We start from the raw sequence: 18370 nt of genomic DNA, 5'->3' as shown, positions 1-18370 counted from the left end.
TTACGGTTCGAAAATCCTGCGTACCATAACAATCCCAGTTGGATTGTCTCCCATTAGTATGGAGTGGAGTATATATACTATATTAGGGTCCTAGCTATATATATATTTGTATATGGGTATTTACAGGTGTTGAGAGTTGCATATATTTTGGGAAATGAGTTGTGAGCCTGAGTTGTGGAGATGTTTTGGACTTTGGGATTTTTGTGCTTGAGTTTTGGTTTGAATTGTGAAACTGCATGCTAGAGCATTATTTTTACATGGTGGGGTTACTATATTGTTTTAAAGTGAAACTTTATTTACATCCCTCACATCTTTCTGTTTGCGCCCCCAGACTGATGAATTGCTCCTGAAGGCATTCAGCAAGTCACGAGCTCGAACTTGTCGTCATGTAATAAGTGCATATAAATTCTTTCTACTCCCTGTTTGTGTAAACAAATTCTGTAAACCTTCTGTTATTGCCCATGTTAGGCTACTCTGAGGCGGAGGCCATTTTGTGGATTGTAGTATGTTAAAGCATCTTGCGAGTTGGATTGTATATTGTTGTAAATTATTGCGGGTTGTTTATTGTTGGTTTGAGCTTTTTACAGGGGAGACTAAAATTTTGGTAGATTGTCTTGGGTTTTAGTAAGTGGGCGGCATCGTAAGATGTAAACAATCTGAGTCCGCCCGGTTTGAAATTCGGGTCTGTCAATTGATCAAAAGCAATTAAGCGTCAAAATTAAATTAAAAAGATGCCCTTGGCATCAATGTATTCGGAAAAGCGCCTTATGGCAGATACAAAGAAAGAGAATAAAAACTACAAAGCTAGTGTAATGATCAGCGACCTCCTGCCGGTAATCATCGGCACCCTCGTTGGCGGCATCATCTGCGGAGGCGGGCCCTCGGCAGCAAAGGCTTCTTCGGGCATCTTCCCCTCATAATCCTCAATAATTTCTTTAGTGATGCCTTCCGGAAAGGAGGAGGATTGGCAATAAAGTTGAGTTGACTTACGCACGAGGTTGTACCATTTGAATATGTAGAGCGAGATCCGCCATCTAAGCCCACTTCTTTGTCAGCGGGGACGGTGAACTCTTGATGAGCGGTAGCCCACAGCGGCTTCGAAAAGCGCATCAATTTCTATTGCCTTAGAATGCCGGACTCCTCGAGCCACATGCATTGCCTCCTTAGCCACCTCGGCATCCTTGCCGCCACCAACCTTGCCTCGAGCCGCCCTCATCTCGCAAGCAGGCGGAAGCCTTGACTTGCGGTCGGCTTGTTTGTCCTTGGGGAGATGAGCATGGTCTGGAGAGCCTTGCCGACCTCGATGACCTTCGCCGCCATCTTCATAAGCCTTCTTGGGCGCTTGCGCCGTGCTGCAGCCATATGGTCTGGAGAGCCTTGCGCCTCGTGCAGCCACATGTCCATGGGCGCTGAAAATTAAAGCCGGCGGTTCGTATCAAGAGGGGCGGGTAGCGGTAAGTGAAAAATAATATCACCGTGAAACTTCCGAGGCACGAAGGCGGAAGCACGCCCTGACCTCCTCCCGAATGAGCCTCTTGGAGCTCTTCAATCTCGATAGCTCCATCTGCGAACCCGAATCATGTGGTTCTACAAATTGGACCGTCTTGAAGGATAGGCGATGTTGAGCACGGTAGGGCCATCCTCATTCTCAGCGGCAAAAGCGGCCTCGGCAACTCGATTGCCCATTGCGATTGGTTGCGGCTCGGCTTCAAGTCTACCATTACCGCTTCCTTACGCCTTAGAGGTGGCGCTGTCCACCTCGGCTTGGAGTCGACCGGTTCTATTTGGAGTGGGCTCGGTAGCCCTTCGCGGATGATCGCGAGTCGATCTTGGATCAACCCCTTCGGGACCGGGCTGGTTCCATTGCAATCTTCTTTTTCCCTGCATGCCCATCATCGCCTCTTAGAGGATTCGTTCATCCTCTTAGCCTCGGTAGCTTTTAAGCTTGTCATTAAACAAAGCAAGAATTCGATAAAGCGCCAAATGGACATAAATGAACACACAAAGAAACAAAAGTGCACTTACTCTCAGCGGGGACTAACGAGGTGGGCTCTGTGAGGTTCTCAATAAAGAGAAACTTGGAGACACCACAGTAAATGGCAGGCACCTTCAACCTCACCTGTTAATCTACGAGATCTCGATTGAGTAGGGCTCATTACTTGACTTGCCTACACAAAAAAAAAAACAAAATAAGGTCAAGATCTCTCGGAAAAACACAACTAGCGACCTACAGCTCGGCATGTTGACCTCACGGCTCTTTGGAAGGCGGTGGGGATGGGGAAACGAAACGGGCTGTCGGATGGTGATTCCCAATCTCGATAGAAGCACCTGCCGATTCCTCCAAGACTTCGAAAGTAAGCACGGCACTCACGAAATGGCCCTTTCGAAGGCCCAGAGGCGATTGCTGAACCCAACCTCCGTGATCGGCACTCTTTGATTTGATGACGCTGTACATGTAGGAAAATTGCTCGAAGGAAGGTTCCCTTCCTCGGCAATACGAACGACAACAAACCCCATCAAGGCCACCCAGAAGTTGAGGTTGTATTGGCGGAGCATAGCCAATCTGGGCGATATCCTCTGCAGGCGGGTTGCGGCATGCCGAACCCCTGCTGAAGGGCGTCGGTGAAAAGATGACTTGCTGTCTTTTGGATTGTTGAAGGATTGGTAGGACCAGGATCCTCATCTTTACCAAATTTGAGATCACGTACTCAACCACGATACAGCTATCTCCCGTTTGGTAATCTTATTGGGCTCTCGTAATTTACCCCAAAGAGATTTCCTTTCGGCACGCCTATGGGCACCCTAGGGTTTCCCTATGAACTATGTTCACCCTCGGTGGGATCTGAGTTCGGCAGTCTCTTCACGGTCGACGTAGAGGCCTCCGATTGATGACTGCAATGCTGGTCCACGTCGGCATAACTACCGTCGCGATACACCACAGCCAGACGACGGCTGCCTAGTCACGAGTCCCTTCCGATGCCGTGGGTGGGAGCGGAGCTTGGCCATTCACCGAGTATCTCGACATAGGTGTCTTCTTCGCCCTCGGCCTCACTACTTGTACCCCGTTGATCGTCGGATGACTCCTCGTCGAATACATTAGGCTCACTCTCGAACAGTGACTCGTTATCGGACATATACAAAACACAGAAAAATAAAACTAAGGGCCATGCAGAAGACTAGCCTACTTGAGTCCTACATCGCTACCTATGGCAACTAGACTACGAGGAACCCTACTTACTTAAAGTTCAGTCTAGCTCATGCCAAGAAAGGACGTACATAGAGTACAAGTTTGAAAAGAGTGTCGAACGGTACCTTATCTCGAGCTTTGTACGCAGGGAAGCGGATTAACTTGCTAATCGTACTCTTCAAGAATCGCCTTAGTTGCCGTTAGCTCTCGCCGAAAATCGCCTCAACGGAGCTCTTGCTTATCTCACAAATGCAATGTGAGTTTCTCTTCTAGAGTCACTCCTATTTATAGGGCGAGGAGTTGCAACGGTATGCCTCGAAAAACCAAACGGCTCATTAATGGCGCCTCTTCGCATGAATGGACATGCCGTGTGTCGTTGATTGTGCGTATATTATGACAGCATGCGGGGCACATAAGACGAAGTGTCTTTCTGTCCTGTCACTCCTCATAGAAGCGACCTTTAGAGTCCTCGGACGTCTGCTTCCGAATGAAGACACACGGAATGGCAAGGATTAAGCTCCTCCATTAGCTAAATTACCAAACGGTAGGACAACATTTTGATTACCGAAGAGGATATCAAGTCCCCACTCGAGAACTCGGGATGAAAACTTGGGGGACTCATGTTTATACCAAAATGAACAGCCTATGAAGACTAGACACGTGGTGGTGGTAGTCTTGGCACCATGCCTACCGATTCATTAGTTAGGGCAACACCCTTTCCAGGACACGTGGCAGGCCCACAATCAGCGTCTCTGATCCCATGAAATTCTAAACGAAATGCAGCCTCCCAAGGCCTATAAAAGAGGACTACTATCCCAAAATGGAGTAACGAACTTACTTCATACTGCCTATTGATCTGTCAGTTTAATCTTACCAAAATCCGTACTTATTTAAGCATCGGAAAGCCTTCGACCAGTTCCACACCGATGCCTAAAGGTCTTACCGAGCGTGTATTATTTTACAGATCACGTGCTCTACCAAGGCCCAAAAGCATACCGAAGGCCCAACATCACTAAGTTGCCCTCAAGAACTGCCGAACCATTTTTGATCGTCAACAAAAGCTAATACGATTCCTAACAATGATAACTAAAACATCTTGCTTATGAAATAGTAATCTCATTTCCTGTTCTCTATGTTCCACTTCAGTTAGTCACTGTTTCTATGGTCTTCTGATAGACCACTAAACATTTACTCATTTCATGTTGCTTCTAAATAAAAACATGTCCATTTTGAAACCCTTTTATTACTATTGTCATATTCTCATTCTGAAACCGTAAGTCTCAGCATATTTATTATTATTGGTATCCACTCCTGAATCGGCATCATCTGGTATATCAGAACAGCACATCATTAGGAAATGAAAGGAAACAAACAAGTTGGTTTACATGACTTGGAAAGGCAGTACATTTCATTAGCACATTCCATTAAAAAAAAGGTTCAATCGTGTGTCTTCTACGTCCTCCCAGCGTTGTATCTTCAAAATTCCAGAAAGACTGACATGTGAGTGAAAAGCTCTACACGCCTCAGTCACTCTCTATAGGCCCCCTTCATATTGGGAAAGAAGGTTTAAACCCCTTATTGAAAGATTACAAACAAAAGTACCTAGATGACTTTGTAATGCGGACCGGGATGGACGAACATTACTATCAGGATAAAATGAAGGGCCAAGAACAAAGAATCAAGAGTTATCACATAGACTGAATCCTATTGGACAGTGATGACTTTGCAAGAATAATGGTACTTGATGGAGCATTCATTATCGAGCTATTATTGAAGAATTTTTTGGATGAATTTGTCAATGACCTCATATTTGGAAAACTGCATTTGATACATCTAGGTACTTTTGTTTGTAATCTTTCAACCTTACTTCCTTATATGAAGGGGACCTATAGAGGGTGACTGAGGTGTGCAGAGCTTTTCACTCACATGTCGTAGTCATTTTGGAATTCTGAAGATACAACGCTAGGAGGAGGTGGAAGACACACGATTGAACTTTTTTTTAATGGAATTTGCTAATGAAATGTACTGCCTTTCCAAGTCATGTAAACCAACTTGTTTCTTTCCTTCCATTTCCTGATCATGTGTTGTTCTGATGTACCAGATGATGCCGATTCAGAGAGTAGATACCAATAATAATAAATATACTGAGACTTATGGTTTTAGAATGAGAATATGACAACAGTAATGAAATCTTGACATTAATTCTGGATTTGATCCCTTTCAATATGAAATAAAGATTAAAAATAAAACATGTATTAGTCAGTGATCAACACACACATATACATCAAGGCCAACCTTCCATAAAGGAACTTGAGCGGACAAGAATGTCAAGGGCATGACATGTAAAAAGCAAGCAGATGTAAATGTAATCAGTTAAGACAAATTTACAGAACTACACATGAAAAATCTCATTTAAATGTGAAAGAAAGAAAGAAAGAAATAATAAAAAGAAAACGACAAGCATGAATGCAATACATACAAACACGTCATAAGACCATGAGGATTCGCTTGTAGGGACTTGGGGATTAACAGATAACATATGCAGACAATAGGGGATTCAACCATTGTCAATTTAAATTCATTTAATAGATAAAAGAAGGAAGAAAACGACAGAAGAAAAGAAAAATCTGAAATGAATGAAATCTCATTTTGAGAGCTTGCAAAATAAAACATGTGTCAGTAATCAGTGATCAACAACACACACACGTATGTAAGAGCCAAAGACATGACCAGTGCCAATGTGCCATGTCAATAATCAAGACCACCCTTCCACAAAGGAACTCGAGCAAGCAAGAATGTCAACATTAGGATACGTCTCAAGTTGAAGTAATAAAAATAATAATTTCTCACAAAAAAGTTCAAGAACACCTAATTGAAGCCATGGGTTATAGGGAAATTGGATGTAAGACTTAGAGAATATGGAGAAAAATCGGATAATAACCTCAAGGGTGCTCTGTGCAAAACCTAATAGAGATGATAAGGAAACAAAAATTTCGAAAGCATAATCTATTTTCTCACCTTGTCGGGTCACAAAGTGAAGCAGAGAGAGAGATGATTTGTGGGTGAAGGAAGCAATAGACCAGTGGCGATCCAGATTCAAAAGTCAGTAGTGAAACTTACCTTAAAAACTCATCATGTATGAGTGAATTTCATTCATAAAAATAAAAAGATACACCTAGTCGGGGGGAAAGCGTAATGAGATTTACCCTCGATGTAAAAACTTAACAAACAAAAAAAAACTAAAAAACAAATTAATGCAATGCAACAAAAAACTAAACTATTTAAATCTAAAACTAAATTAAACTATTAAAAAACTTAAGATGCATACATTTATTTTAGGAAAAAACCAATAGAAGAATACTTATTGGCCTTAGATATGAGAAAATGCTACCAAGAGAAAATGTCCAGACTCGAAGAAGCTGCAAAAGATAATGATTTGGGACTGTCGACTATGCACAGAAAGGGAATTGGCTGCTTACTTATATTGCTTCCCCCGCTTTTCTTCTCTTAAGTTTGACTGCGCCATATAACACGTGGGTTGCTTTTAAGTTTGGGTAGGCATGGGTTCACACCATTACATGGGATGGGTAGGAATAGCTTTGCTTACATATAGGGTTTTTTTTTTTGGTGCAAAAATTTGGGTAGGCAGTTTTGGTGAAAAAATTTGGGTAGGCCTGGCCTTCCTGTTGAACCACCACTGCAACAGACTGAAGCAGAGAGAGAGAGTTAGGTTTTTCAACTTTTTGAAAATGTGTATGACCTAAAACGCCACACACGCTCTCTGATACTGAAATCGATTACTCTAGCTAAAAAAATGACTAAAATACCCTCCATTTTGCGAAGGTGGCTCAGGGTTTGGGTTTAAAAAGTAATGTTGGTACTATAAGATGCCCAAATTTTGATAACCCAAATTAGATTATACATCAGATTGGTATGTAATCATTTTGATGGTTACATTTGCAATTTTTTTTTATACTAAGAAAAAGAGTTCTGAGTGTGCTAATTGACTAGGAATTTGGAAATCATTGTACTTATTATTAATATAATAACTTCCTATTGACTGCAAACTAGTTGGTTTTGGTTAGGGGTGCAAGTTGGATTGGAAATTCTGAATCCCACTAATTTCAATTCGAAAATTTCCGATTTTGGCAAGTCAACTTGATGTGACTTAATGACCGAATAGACATAGACAAGATAAAGGATAACAACATATAAGTGATAGCATTTAATAGTTTTTCGAGCTTTTTTGTATGATTTTTCAATTTTGACCAATTTTAACCTTTCAAAATGGTAGACATGTTTAAGATTTTCAATGATTTTTCAAAAATTTCCACACAAAAATTCCTAGTTTCCGAATTAGAATGGATGTTGAAATTCCAATATTTTTTTTTTTAAAATGGAAATGGAATCCTCTAATTCCAATCCGATCCTTTAGAAAATCAACCCTAGTTTCAATTTTTGTCACTTCATTAACTTTTAACATATCACTCCATGTATGGTGTGTGTGTATTGAAACCTCAATCCTCTTGTATATTTTGTTTAAATGAATTTAAGTGAGAGAATTTGATACCAATACAAGTAGAGTCTCTCCTTTTAATTGAGACCATTAATAGTGAGAATGTATTAGCCTTATAATTAATGGATAAATTTAGTTAAGTTAAAATAAACTGAAACCCCAAATTCCAATGTCGTTTGTTTGTTTGTAGAATAAGTGATGCAATTTATTGATAACAAAAGTTACATACACAACATCTGCAACCAAGACATCCTGTATGAACTGGGGAGCGGGCATCCTCTCCACCTCCTTCTTCACTTGAACATTTGTAGTAATTTCTGTTGAACACAATTTAGTGACAAAAAAGTTATGAGAAGTATTCTCAAATTACAAATAATTAATAACAAAGTACAAAGGCACAACCTAACCACGAATAGTGAAATGAGTCATAATATTACAGTCTACGTTTATTCGTGACTATTAATGTTGCTTAGTTACTAGAAATAGGGATAATGAAATGAGTTATAACATTACGTTCTACGTAAATCCGTGACTATTAGTGGTGTTTATGTGCCAGAAATAGGGTGATAAACACCAATTACAAATAGATAGGAACACTAGATAAGTCTACTATATTAGTTAATACTAGTGTTCTTTCATCATATAAACTGCGAAAAAAGGAAAAAATATGTAATATAAAATTGAAGATGAGGTCGTTTGAGTTAGAGAAGACCAATTTGCAAATTACAGAGAATATAGAAAAGCCCCAACTTAAATGCACCAAGAGATGAAGAAGATTGCAGTAGATGCAAAGAAGAAAGCGTGATAGGGATATGTGTAATCAAGAAAAGGTTGTGCAGAGAAGCCGGGAGATGAAGCACGTATCCTTTCTTTTTTTTTTTTTTTTTTTTTTTAACAAAATAAATGGGGATTTGAGTAATACAAGGAGTATGAGGGAGGGATACAATTATTAATTATGAGTGTCGTTAGATTAACCTAAGGGTCGTTATTAAAGAGAACCTTATAGGACCTTGGATGAGAGGGACTGCAGTTTCTACATTGTGCATCTGTCTCCCTCACTTCTTGGGCCATACTTAGGTCTAAATGGTTGAACTAGTTGATGACCATAACTAATTCTAGTTTTGGATTAGAATAAGTCCTAGTAAGTTGATCATTGAACCAATTATTTTCGCTTGGAACTGTAAAATTTGACATTGTATGAAAAACAGTTGAATAGACACATTTGGAAAGCAATATTGAAAATTTGGATATTATAAAGGGGTCTTTATCACAAAATGTATCCGAAGTTCACTAGAAAATAAATGACGATAATTGATAGTTTCATAAACCTCAAGATGTATAACAAATGACGCAACTATGTATTTTGGACGAACCTCTGATGGTGAAAATTCATGTTTTTAACTCAATCTGATAACATTTGTTACAACCACAGAACAAAATATCGATAATTTCAGCAAAATTATCATTTTTTTGAGGCAGCGATATTTTAGCATGTTTTCATTCATTTATCGTGAAATTATTGATAATTTCCTCTATAATTTCAGTAGCGATATTTTCGTTCAAATAGCAGCTGTGAATGGTCAATTTATCCCGATATTATCGATAATATCACGAAGTTTCAAAAATGAAATAATTCACTTGACCAGCGATATTTTAGCATGTTTTCATTCATTTATCGTGAAATTATTGATAATTTCCTCTATAATTTCAGTAGCGATATTTTCGTTCAAATAGCAGCTTGCGAATGGTCAATTTATCCCGATATTATCGATAATATCACGAAGTTTCAAAAATGAAATAATTCACTTGACTCATATGCACACAGCGGTTCGAACCCCTCCCCCCTTCCAAGTTCAGAGCAACTTAACCACCACGCTAGTCATCACTTGGTGATTAGTACCTATGGAATCTGGTATTTATAACTCTTCCAAGATGTTTCTCAAAATAGAAAATAATTACTTATTGTTCTTTATTGTTTGATCAAATATTTAATTACTTGATATAATTTATTTCTTTCCTATTTGATCCATTTAATGTTATTGCTTATTTTATTATTCATTATAAGTACTTACATCACTAAATTCCCCTCCAAATTGTTGCTTAATTACTTAAATCTCTATGATAATTTTCTTTATTTCCTATTTAATTCTTCCTTAGATAACTTTATTTATGTTCTTAGTTAATTTTCAATCTTTAGTATTATTTTTTAATCATGGTAAAGTGCTTAATTTTCATGACAAATCAAGTTGGTTTACATCTTTAATTATTTTTCAAGTTTTAATAAATAATATATATAAGAACGTATACCATGTCATGTCCAGTGAATAACGTGAAATAAAGTTACTCATGTATCTTACCATGCAATTTATAAAGTGTAAACTATTGTAGTAAAAATGATAAATAAATTACTAGAGGGTATTTAATTTTCTTTCATTAATTACTCTAGATTTTCCAAGTCACAGAGTTTGTCAGCTCGCAATATAATCAATTTAAATCACTCAAACCTACTATGCAATGCATTTCCTTCCAATCTTTTGTGTTAAAATAATAGATGATTGACTAAATAAACTTTTTACAAAGTTTCATTAAAAATTTCCATGTATTTATCACAATTTCCGTGGTTTTTATCTAATTTTTATTGATATCGATATTTTCCCAATATTTCCATTGATATTTCTATGTTTTTGAACCACTGATATTTCTGAAACCCTCGATATTTAAGACCTTTGTTACAACTTCAAGTGATAATTAAGCCGTAATATAGACAATTTCATAAAGATATCCAAAATGCAAAGGACACCAACTATTGGATGGATCTGTTGTCGAATCATTATTTCTTATTATTTTAAGTCCATTGATCTTCTGCCACGTAAATATCCTTCTCTCTCTTTTTTTGGGTCCTGACTCAGCTAAGCGCTTTTGGTTATCGAAAGCACTTTTAACTTTTCTAGAAACACTCCCAAACGGGCATGTTGAAATGCTTTTTCCCTTTTTTAATATTTCATTCCCTTTGTGCCCCTGGAATAAGGTAAGTAAGAAATCGGAATTAGATCAACTTGATCCCCTAATTGATTCAATTCTATCAATTCGTAGTTTTGAGGGTATTGCATTACTCATTTTTAGGTGGAATCTACATATTTTTTTATTTATTCTGTGTTAGTAAAGAGTCCTGACTCAGCTTGGTGTACTCTTGCCCTTTTGTAATTTTTCGATCCCTTTGTGTCCCTGGATAGGGTAAGTAAGAAATCGGAATTGAATCAACTTAATCCCCTAATTGATTCAATTCGTAGTTTTTGCGGGTATTGCATTACTGATTTTTAGGTGGAATCTACAATTTTTTTTAATTCTTTGTGTTAGTAAAGAGGAACTGGAATAATTCCCTTTCTTGTCGTATCCATCCCGATAAGTAAACATGCCATTCAAAAATTAAGTTTACGCAGTAGTAGCATCAACAATTAGTACAAGGACATGAAAAGTTAGATTTTGGATTATAACTTCAATATGCAAGTGCGAATTTAAATTCCAAGTTCTGCAGATTTCAACGCCTTACCATTTGTTCCTTCGATATATGAGACCACTCAATTTGGTAACAGATGACATTACTAATACAAACTAAACAAATGTTGAGATGACCAAAAATTAGCTTTACCAAAAAAATGTGCCCTATTATGTTTAAATATCAAGCTGCCTCAAGTTCTGCCTACCCTTAAAACACCTATGAAAGCAGGACAACAGAGAAAAAGTGCTGTATGGACTACAAAGTACAGACAACTGAGAGCTGGGGGAGAAAAGCCTTATCTCGAAAGCTTTAGTCTTGTAAATGACATCCTGATGCTAAGGTTACAAGGATTTCTGACTTCCCACCAAATCACACCTTTTTGATAATCTGAACAACATCTTCATCTTCGAGGAGATGCTCCTGTTGTGTCAAAGTAACAAACGTGCAACTTAATTAATAAATCGAATGTTCGTGAATAAGTCACAAATCAAGTAGTAGCAAATGGAACATATAAGCGTGCTGAACCGAGATTACAAATCAACCTTGCCAACTCTTTGGGGCTTGTGTTTCGCGCTTGACCCCCAAACCAGAGCACTGCAACAGAACCTCAAAGTTAACTTTCATGAACAGCGATGGGGAAACAAGCTCAAAAGAAACAATGAGGCATACAACAGTGCTTCAGAACAAGTCTCAAGTATAGAAACCACATGGTATTTATATGTAATCTGGTCCACACAAAATTTGAAGCCTATATCCACTTTAAAGCTCTACTTTTCCACAGATGTTAAGACAAGTGCCTCAAGTGCCTCAAGTACCTTTTTTCTGTTGTCGGACTACATGTTATCATTTCCAAACAAAAAAGAAAAAGAAAAAGAAAATTTAGGAGAGATACTTACTACTTAAATTGTTTAATAAAATCTTTATGAATCCGTTCACAGAAATCCTCAACCGTTCTTGTCTTAGACGACAGAATCACAGGATCTTCATAGTCTGGATTCATCCCTTTAGGTTTTGTATATATGCGAGTTAAATTAAGATACTCCCATATTTTCTCCAGCAAACCATCGAGATTCCATTCCAGGTGAGCACTGCAGATCAGTCATGGAAAATTACACAATTAAAGTTAAAAAACTACCACACAGTAATTTCAGAAATGTGTACCAACCAAACAATACCAGAAAATGGTGAAAAGTTACGAGAAACAAACAGCAGCAATATAGTAACAAACAATGCTGCATAAAAACAAATCCAAAGAATGACGCATAGGTACTACACAATCCAAGTCCAATTGGATCAACAAATACAAGCTGTATGCTACTTATTTGAATTTGTAAAACACCTTATTCCTTATTTCATGCTTTGTACAACTGCATAATGTTTGAACACTAAGCCTGATGCTTAATTAATCTTATATTGAAAACTACAACGCTTCTTAATTTGTAGATACTTTAAATACAATTTTTTTTCTAGAAACTTATAATATTTAATGCATTGTTGAAAATGTCCACTGGCAGTAATGTTTTGGCACTAGTCAAATTCCTCTAACAGGCTTTTAATATTTTTAATTAGAGTTTCCAACATGTTATATCTCAATCATAATACAGAGGTTCAAGCTCTTGAAGGGGAGATAGAACATCCAAAAATTTCAAATACTCCTACTAAGGTGTTGCAACAATAATCTGCTATGAAATTATAATTTCGGTCATAAATAAAAATTACCTGACTGGACAGTAGTGAGGAAGTTTGTCCAAAATCTCAAGCTCTTCAAGTGTAATCTGATCAATCTTGTTCACAACATAGATGCAAGGCATATATATCCTACTGCCTTCAATTACATCTATGAGGTCATCAGCAGTTGCATCAAACCTAAGAGTGATATCAGCATTGTGAATTCTGTATTCGCTACATATTGCCTTCACAGTATCAAGATCCAGATGTGTGTTGGTAACTGTTGACGTGAAATTAATCCCACCCTTATCTTTCTTCCTGAAGGTCAGGTTAGGTGGTTCCTTGTTTAACCTGCTCAGAGTAAGCATGTATCCATTATAAGAAGTACAAACTATCTAGGACGAGAATGTACAAGTAATGTCTCCAGATAGTGTGTGACAAAGATTACATACATATAAATCTAGATGCACACACATACAAACATTTTTAAGCATCTGTGTGTGTGTACTAAAAATAAATTGTATCAAGTATGGAACATGGTGTTTACTGCAAAAGAATAAAGGTAATTGAAATATTCCATATTTGGCAATAACAGAAAGCTGAACAGCTTCCACTGTTTATCAAAAAAGAAAAGCGCAGTGTACATTACTAAACCATTTGAAGAGATCTGAGTTTCAAATCCAGACAGGTCTGTATCAGCTAATTCAACACTACATCATCCTCACGAAATGTGCACCCGAGGATGTAGTTCCCAGGAAGATTTCATACAAGAAATTAGAAAATATATATACAACACACACACATATTGGTCAACCAATATTTCAAACTTGAAAAAAAAGTTTATATGATGTAAATGAAATGTACAGGTACAACCAACATAAACGATCATTCGATCATCTGATGTTTCATATGGCATGATAGCATTGAATAATGCATTAGATCTGATAAATCATATAACACACAGTTAACACTACAACAAAATAACAAACATATACAGACCAGATACAGAGTTAACCACATAGATTACCTTATGCCAAATCCCTCAAGCTCTTTCTCAATTAGACGCTTGTGAGTTATTGGCTTTATTGCATCAAGAACAATTAAAATGCAATTGCATGTCCTAGCAGTGCTGATAACCTGGATGACATGAAAGTTCAATAAGCTGAAAAGCAAACCCAGAAAGGAAAAAGCAGAGACAAACCCAGGAAGGAAAAAACAACTCATTTTCTGTATTCCAAACAATCTCTGCCATATCTCAAGCCTTGATTGGTATAACACATCACACAAATCATATCAACACCATTCATAACCAAAAGGGAAAAATATCTCAAGCGTCTTTTACAACTGGAAAAGGTGCAAAATATACAAGGTCGGTCTTTGGCAAAAGTATGTTATAAAATGTCTTTATAAACTTCCATGACCAAAAACCATTGGAATAGTTGGCAATATGTAAGGAGACAATACCAGTCATTTGTTTATTCAGCAATTGTTTGGTCTATCCATCTAACCACACACAGTATTAAAAAAATTGCATAGAAAACTGAGCCGCTGAGGGTATAGGAGCATCTATACATTATCAAACACTCATTCAGGTCCTTGCCCAGCAGCCTGTATAATATAACCTAATTTTCATGGACTTGGCGGGGTATTGACACATCTTAGCATTGTACGACATGCTTGCCCAGTTTTATGTTCAGCTGCAAGCATGTCAAAAACATGACCTCTATGTGGACCTATAGTTTAACTCAAGACACTGAGTGGTAACATTCTCCAGGACCTGAGAGAAGATATGCAGGGGATTGTAAATTCCCATTCTCTAACATGTTTGCCACATTCATGTCCAGTAGTAAGCACGTCAAACAAACATGCCACTGTGATGGTGTAAAATACAAGTCTGGCATAAGAGTTATTGCCCATTTAAACATGAAAAAAAAATCTCGAAAAGATAATGCTGGAGAATCTGCACATCCTATCAGATAAGCATGTAACTTGTAAAATCTATTTTCTAGCTAAATATAAAATTTCATTGACCAACCATGAAGTTTATAAAAGGCTCCTAATTGGAGAAATCAAATTGAATACGTAATTTGGATGTGAGATCATTGCTTGGAAAAAGGACTGACAGAACAGAAAGAGAACAGGAAACTGAAAAGTGAGAGGGGAGAGGGGAGAGGTAGAGGAGAAAGAGGTGAGAGAAGTTAGGGAGGGATGAAGGAAAATACAAAAGATGCTGTTTAAGATATAATTAAAAACTACATACAGTTATAAGGGTTCTATTTTTAATTTTTAGTTTCAAATCTTTCAAACTTCGTCACCTCTCTCATCTCTCCTCTTTTCTAATTTCACTCTTGATAGTTAAAAAAAGAAAAAAAGAGAGAGAAACATTATCAAATCGGTGCTGAGATTTAAAAGCAGAATGCAGATATCAAAAGCAAAAATGAGTATAAGAAATAAGCGCATTGAAATAAATCCTCAGCATGCTAGGGTAGCACAATGTGGAACAAATATCACACATTACCTGTCTTCCTCTACCTTTTCCATCCTTAGCACCCTCAATAATTCCAGGTAGATCTAACAACTGCAAATTAAAGTATGAAATTCAAAAGTTAAAGAATCGAAACTGACAATAAGGGAAACAAATGAACCAGTCTCGACAAGTGAAAATTTGGTATCATGTTTTGGAAGCACATCTTCCATAAAATCCAGTACAGCCATTTTGAATAAAACTAAAACATTAAGGCCATGTTTTGACACAGCACACATAGTTACCCTAATTTATATAAGTATCCCTCCATCTCATGCATAAGTTCAAAATGGTGGCTACCAACCGATAATGGTGAAAAATGATGTAAGGCACTCAAATCATAAAGCATGTAATATGATGAAAATGACTTCCCGAAGGTAAATATGATAAAAAGAATAATTAAAAGAAGAAAAAGATAACATTAATCTACGTAAACAGCATTAACTTAATTAAGGAGTCCAGGAAATAAAGGCGGAAAAGGGAGAAAAGGAGGGGGTGCAGCAGGTTGGGGATTGATTCAGCAACTGGTCTTTTATCTTTACTTTTACCTAAGATGATGGTTCACCATTCATGAAACCTTTGCTTTACTTATATACTTTTTAGAAAAATACAAATACAAAGTTTAAACACATTGAAAACATGCACATTTTATTTTCAATTGTCAAATCTCTATCAACATTACACATCCAAAAAAAGAATAGAACTGACAAAAAGACAACAAAAAGTGGAAGTTGATGACTGTGAGACAATAAAAAATTGTACTATATTATTATATCTACACACGCATGCTTAGATGTATGAATTAACATACGCATATATACACACAGCCACATTGAGATGAGAGAATTTGGTTTCTCCTTCTAAAGTATATAGCTAAATGTAACAGAGATAACAATACTGCAAATTATACTACCTGAATTTTTGCACCTCGATACACAATCACACCTGGGATGCAAGTCAAGGTCGTGAATTCATAGGAAGCAACCTGTAAACAAAAACATTACAAGGTCTTCAGAATATCAGGGATTTTCTTAAAATCCTAGTTGGCAACCCACAATTATTGCATGGCTGCACAATGAAGGAAGGAATAACAATAATAACATTCAGGTTTCACAAAGTAAACAAGCATTTAGGTTTTATCACATATGTAGATATCAGACACAAACACAGGAATGCCTAACACCCAAAACCCCAACGTTTTAAAGCAGAAGGTTATAAATGAAACCAAATTACAAAGTATTTCTACACATAGTTCTAATCCGCTGATCCTAAATTACATTTGCTGAGAGTTTCTATGCAATAGCATCCTTAAAAGACATAAGACAATGATAAAAAAAAAAAATGTACTTCAGGCAATGACATTGATTGAGGATCTCTAAATAGGGAGACCAGGCAATGAATCCCAGTAGATTGCACAGAAAATTGGAAATTTAATTTTGACCCAATATTATAGACGTGTCAACAGATTAAACATCATAAGTAATCTCAATCAAAATCCATATGCTTCCATGCCTAGCATACTTCGACAAGTAATTCTTTTTCTCAAAAAAATTTATTTGCCTCATACAGATTTTGCGTAGATTGAGATTAATCAACAGTTCTCTACCTCTGAGAAGGTCCCTGTTAATTTGTTCAGCAGTGTAGATTTCCCAACTGACGGGAAACCCACCAAACCAACTCTTGCATCTCCGCTCTTAGTGACATCAAAACCTTCACCCGCACCACCACCACCTTTTGATGGAGGCTCAAGTAGGTCCCTCCTGAGCTTTGCAAGTTTAGCCTAGCAACAAATGACCAAATTACATCTGGATCAGTTCTGTCAAAGGATGAAATCATAAACAGAAATTTAATGGCAAATATTACAACGAACAAGAATATTTACCTTCAGCAAGCCCAAGTGATGGGCAGTAGCCTTGTTCTTTTGAGTCCTAGCCATCTGCAAGTAATAAGAAAAAAAACAAAGAACTATTAATATCCAAGTCAATAAAGGAATATGCAATATCCAGAAGCAGCACCTCCAATACAATAACTGCATTTCAAACAGTTGATTGAGAAGTAATAAATCAAAAGAACCAAAACCTGGACCTACAGCTATTCAATAAAATCAAACTTGGACTGTTAATCATGTAGTTTTAAAAATACACAAGAAAGAAGAAAAACAGAAACAAGGATATGAAATTTTGTTTCCTAAAACTGTTATCTTCAAAACAAACAATCAGCAGAGAGCCCTCAATTTAACTTCAGTCTAAAAATCTTGGAAATCCATTAAAAGAACCAAAAGCCAAACTCAAAATTTCAATTTTTTGTTCTTGGATTTTCCTTGATTGGAGTTGAGTGGACATAGAAAGTTTCTAACTGTTGGAAATTAACAAATCTAAAAGACCCTAAGAATTATGACAAAAAAATACTTCCCCTTCTATTTACATATCGTTCGAATTTTTTTTTCTTAGCTATTAAAGCCATAAGCATCAAAGAAATGATAAGGCTAAATTTTTTTCCGCTTCCCCTCAATTTCTTTTAGTTTTCATTGACCAAATGGAAAATAAAGAATGTTCTAGGGTTTTTCATTCGCAGAAAAAGTACAACAGAGATTGCAGTACAGGCAAATACCTCATCTTCGATGTCCTTAATTTTCTGCATCAAAGTCGCCATTGTTGAAGCACTTGACGCACACTAGCTCGGAGAGGGAGTGGGAGAGATAGAATGGAGATGTACGGAAGGGCTTGTGCTCGGGCTCGGAATGATTCTGCTGAAGTGTTTACTGACTGGTAGAGCAGGGAGAAGAAGAAGGTACCAGAAGCAAGCGGGGGGGTAGGGTAAAGTCTATTTAAAGTTTTGAACCCATTTATTTCATAAACATACCCACTCAATTTTACTTCTTATCAGAATTACAAATTTATCCCTATTTTTAGCCTTATCATTTCTCGGCGACAAAAAAGAGAAAAAATAATACAAATTTATAAATAAACCCAATAT

At 37.1% G+C, this 18370-nt stretch overlaps 1 protein-coding gene across 1 annotated transcript; it reads right to left on the bottom strand.

Annotated features, from left to right (window-relative positions):
• Positions 1–11172: 11172 nt before the first annotated feature.
• Positions 11173–18246, bottom strand: LOC148920838 (developmentally-regulated G protein 3). The gene is made up of 10 exons (XM_089044073.1): positions 18005–18246; positions 17277–17330; positions 17001–17174; positions 16308–16379; positions 15389–15448; positions 13898–14007; positions 12922–13221; positions 12099–12290; positions 11745–11796; positions 11173–11622 (listed from the first exon to the last, which is right to left on the bottom strand). Exons 1-10 carry the CDS (start codon positions 18044–18046, stop codon positions 11572–11574), a joined length of 1107 nt encoding a protein of 368 aa, XP_088900199.1. The 5' UTR covers positions 18047–18246; the 3' UTR covers positions 11173–11571.
• Between the last annotated feature and the right edge of the window lie 124 nt (positions 18247–18370).

Source organism: Prunus mume, linkage group LG1, assembly GCF_029339155.1.
Source record: "Prunus mume cultivar Tortuosa linkage group LG1, ASM2933915v1, whole genome shotgun sequence".
NCBI lineage: Eukaryota > Viridiplantae > Streptophyta > Magnoliopsida > Rosales > Rosaceae > Prunus > Prunus mume.
The sequence above is the reverse complement of the archived record's forward strand: the minus strand, read 5'-3'. Positions and strand labels throughout refer to the sequence as shown.

Coding starts and splice junctions, on each gene's coding strand:
- LOC148920838 (XM_089044073.1), bottom strand. CDS start 18,046: ATGGCGACTTTGATGCAGAAAATTAAGGACATCGAAGATGAG. Junction 17,175..17,276: donor ATCACTTGGGCTTGCTGAAG/GTAAATATTCTT, acceptor ATTTGTTGCTAG/GCTAAACTTGCAAAGCTCAG. Junction 16,380..17,000: donor TAACAGGGACCTTCTCAGAG/GTAGAGAACTGT, acceptor TTTTGTTTACAG/GTTGCTTCCTATGAATTCAC.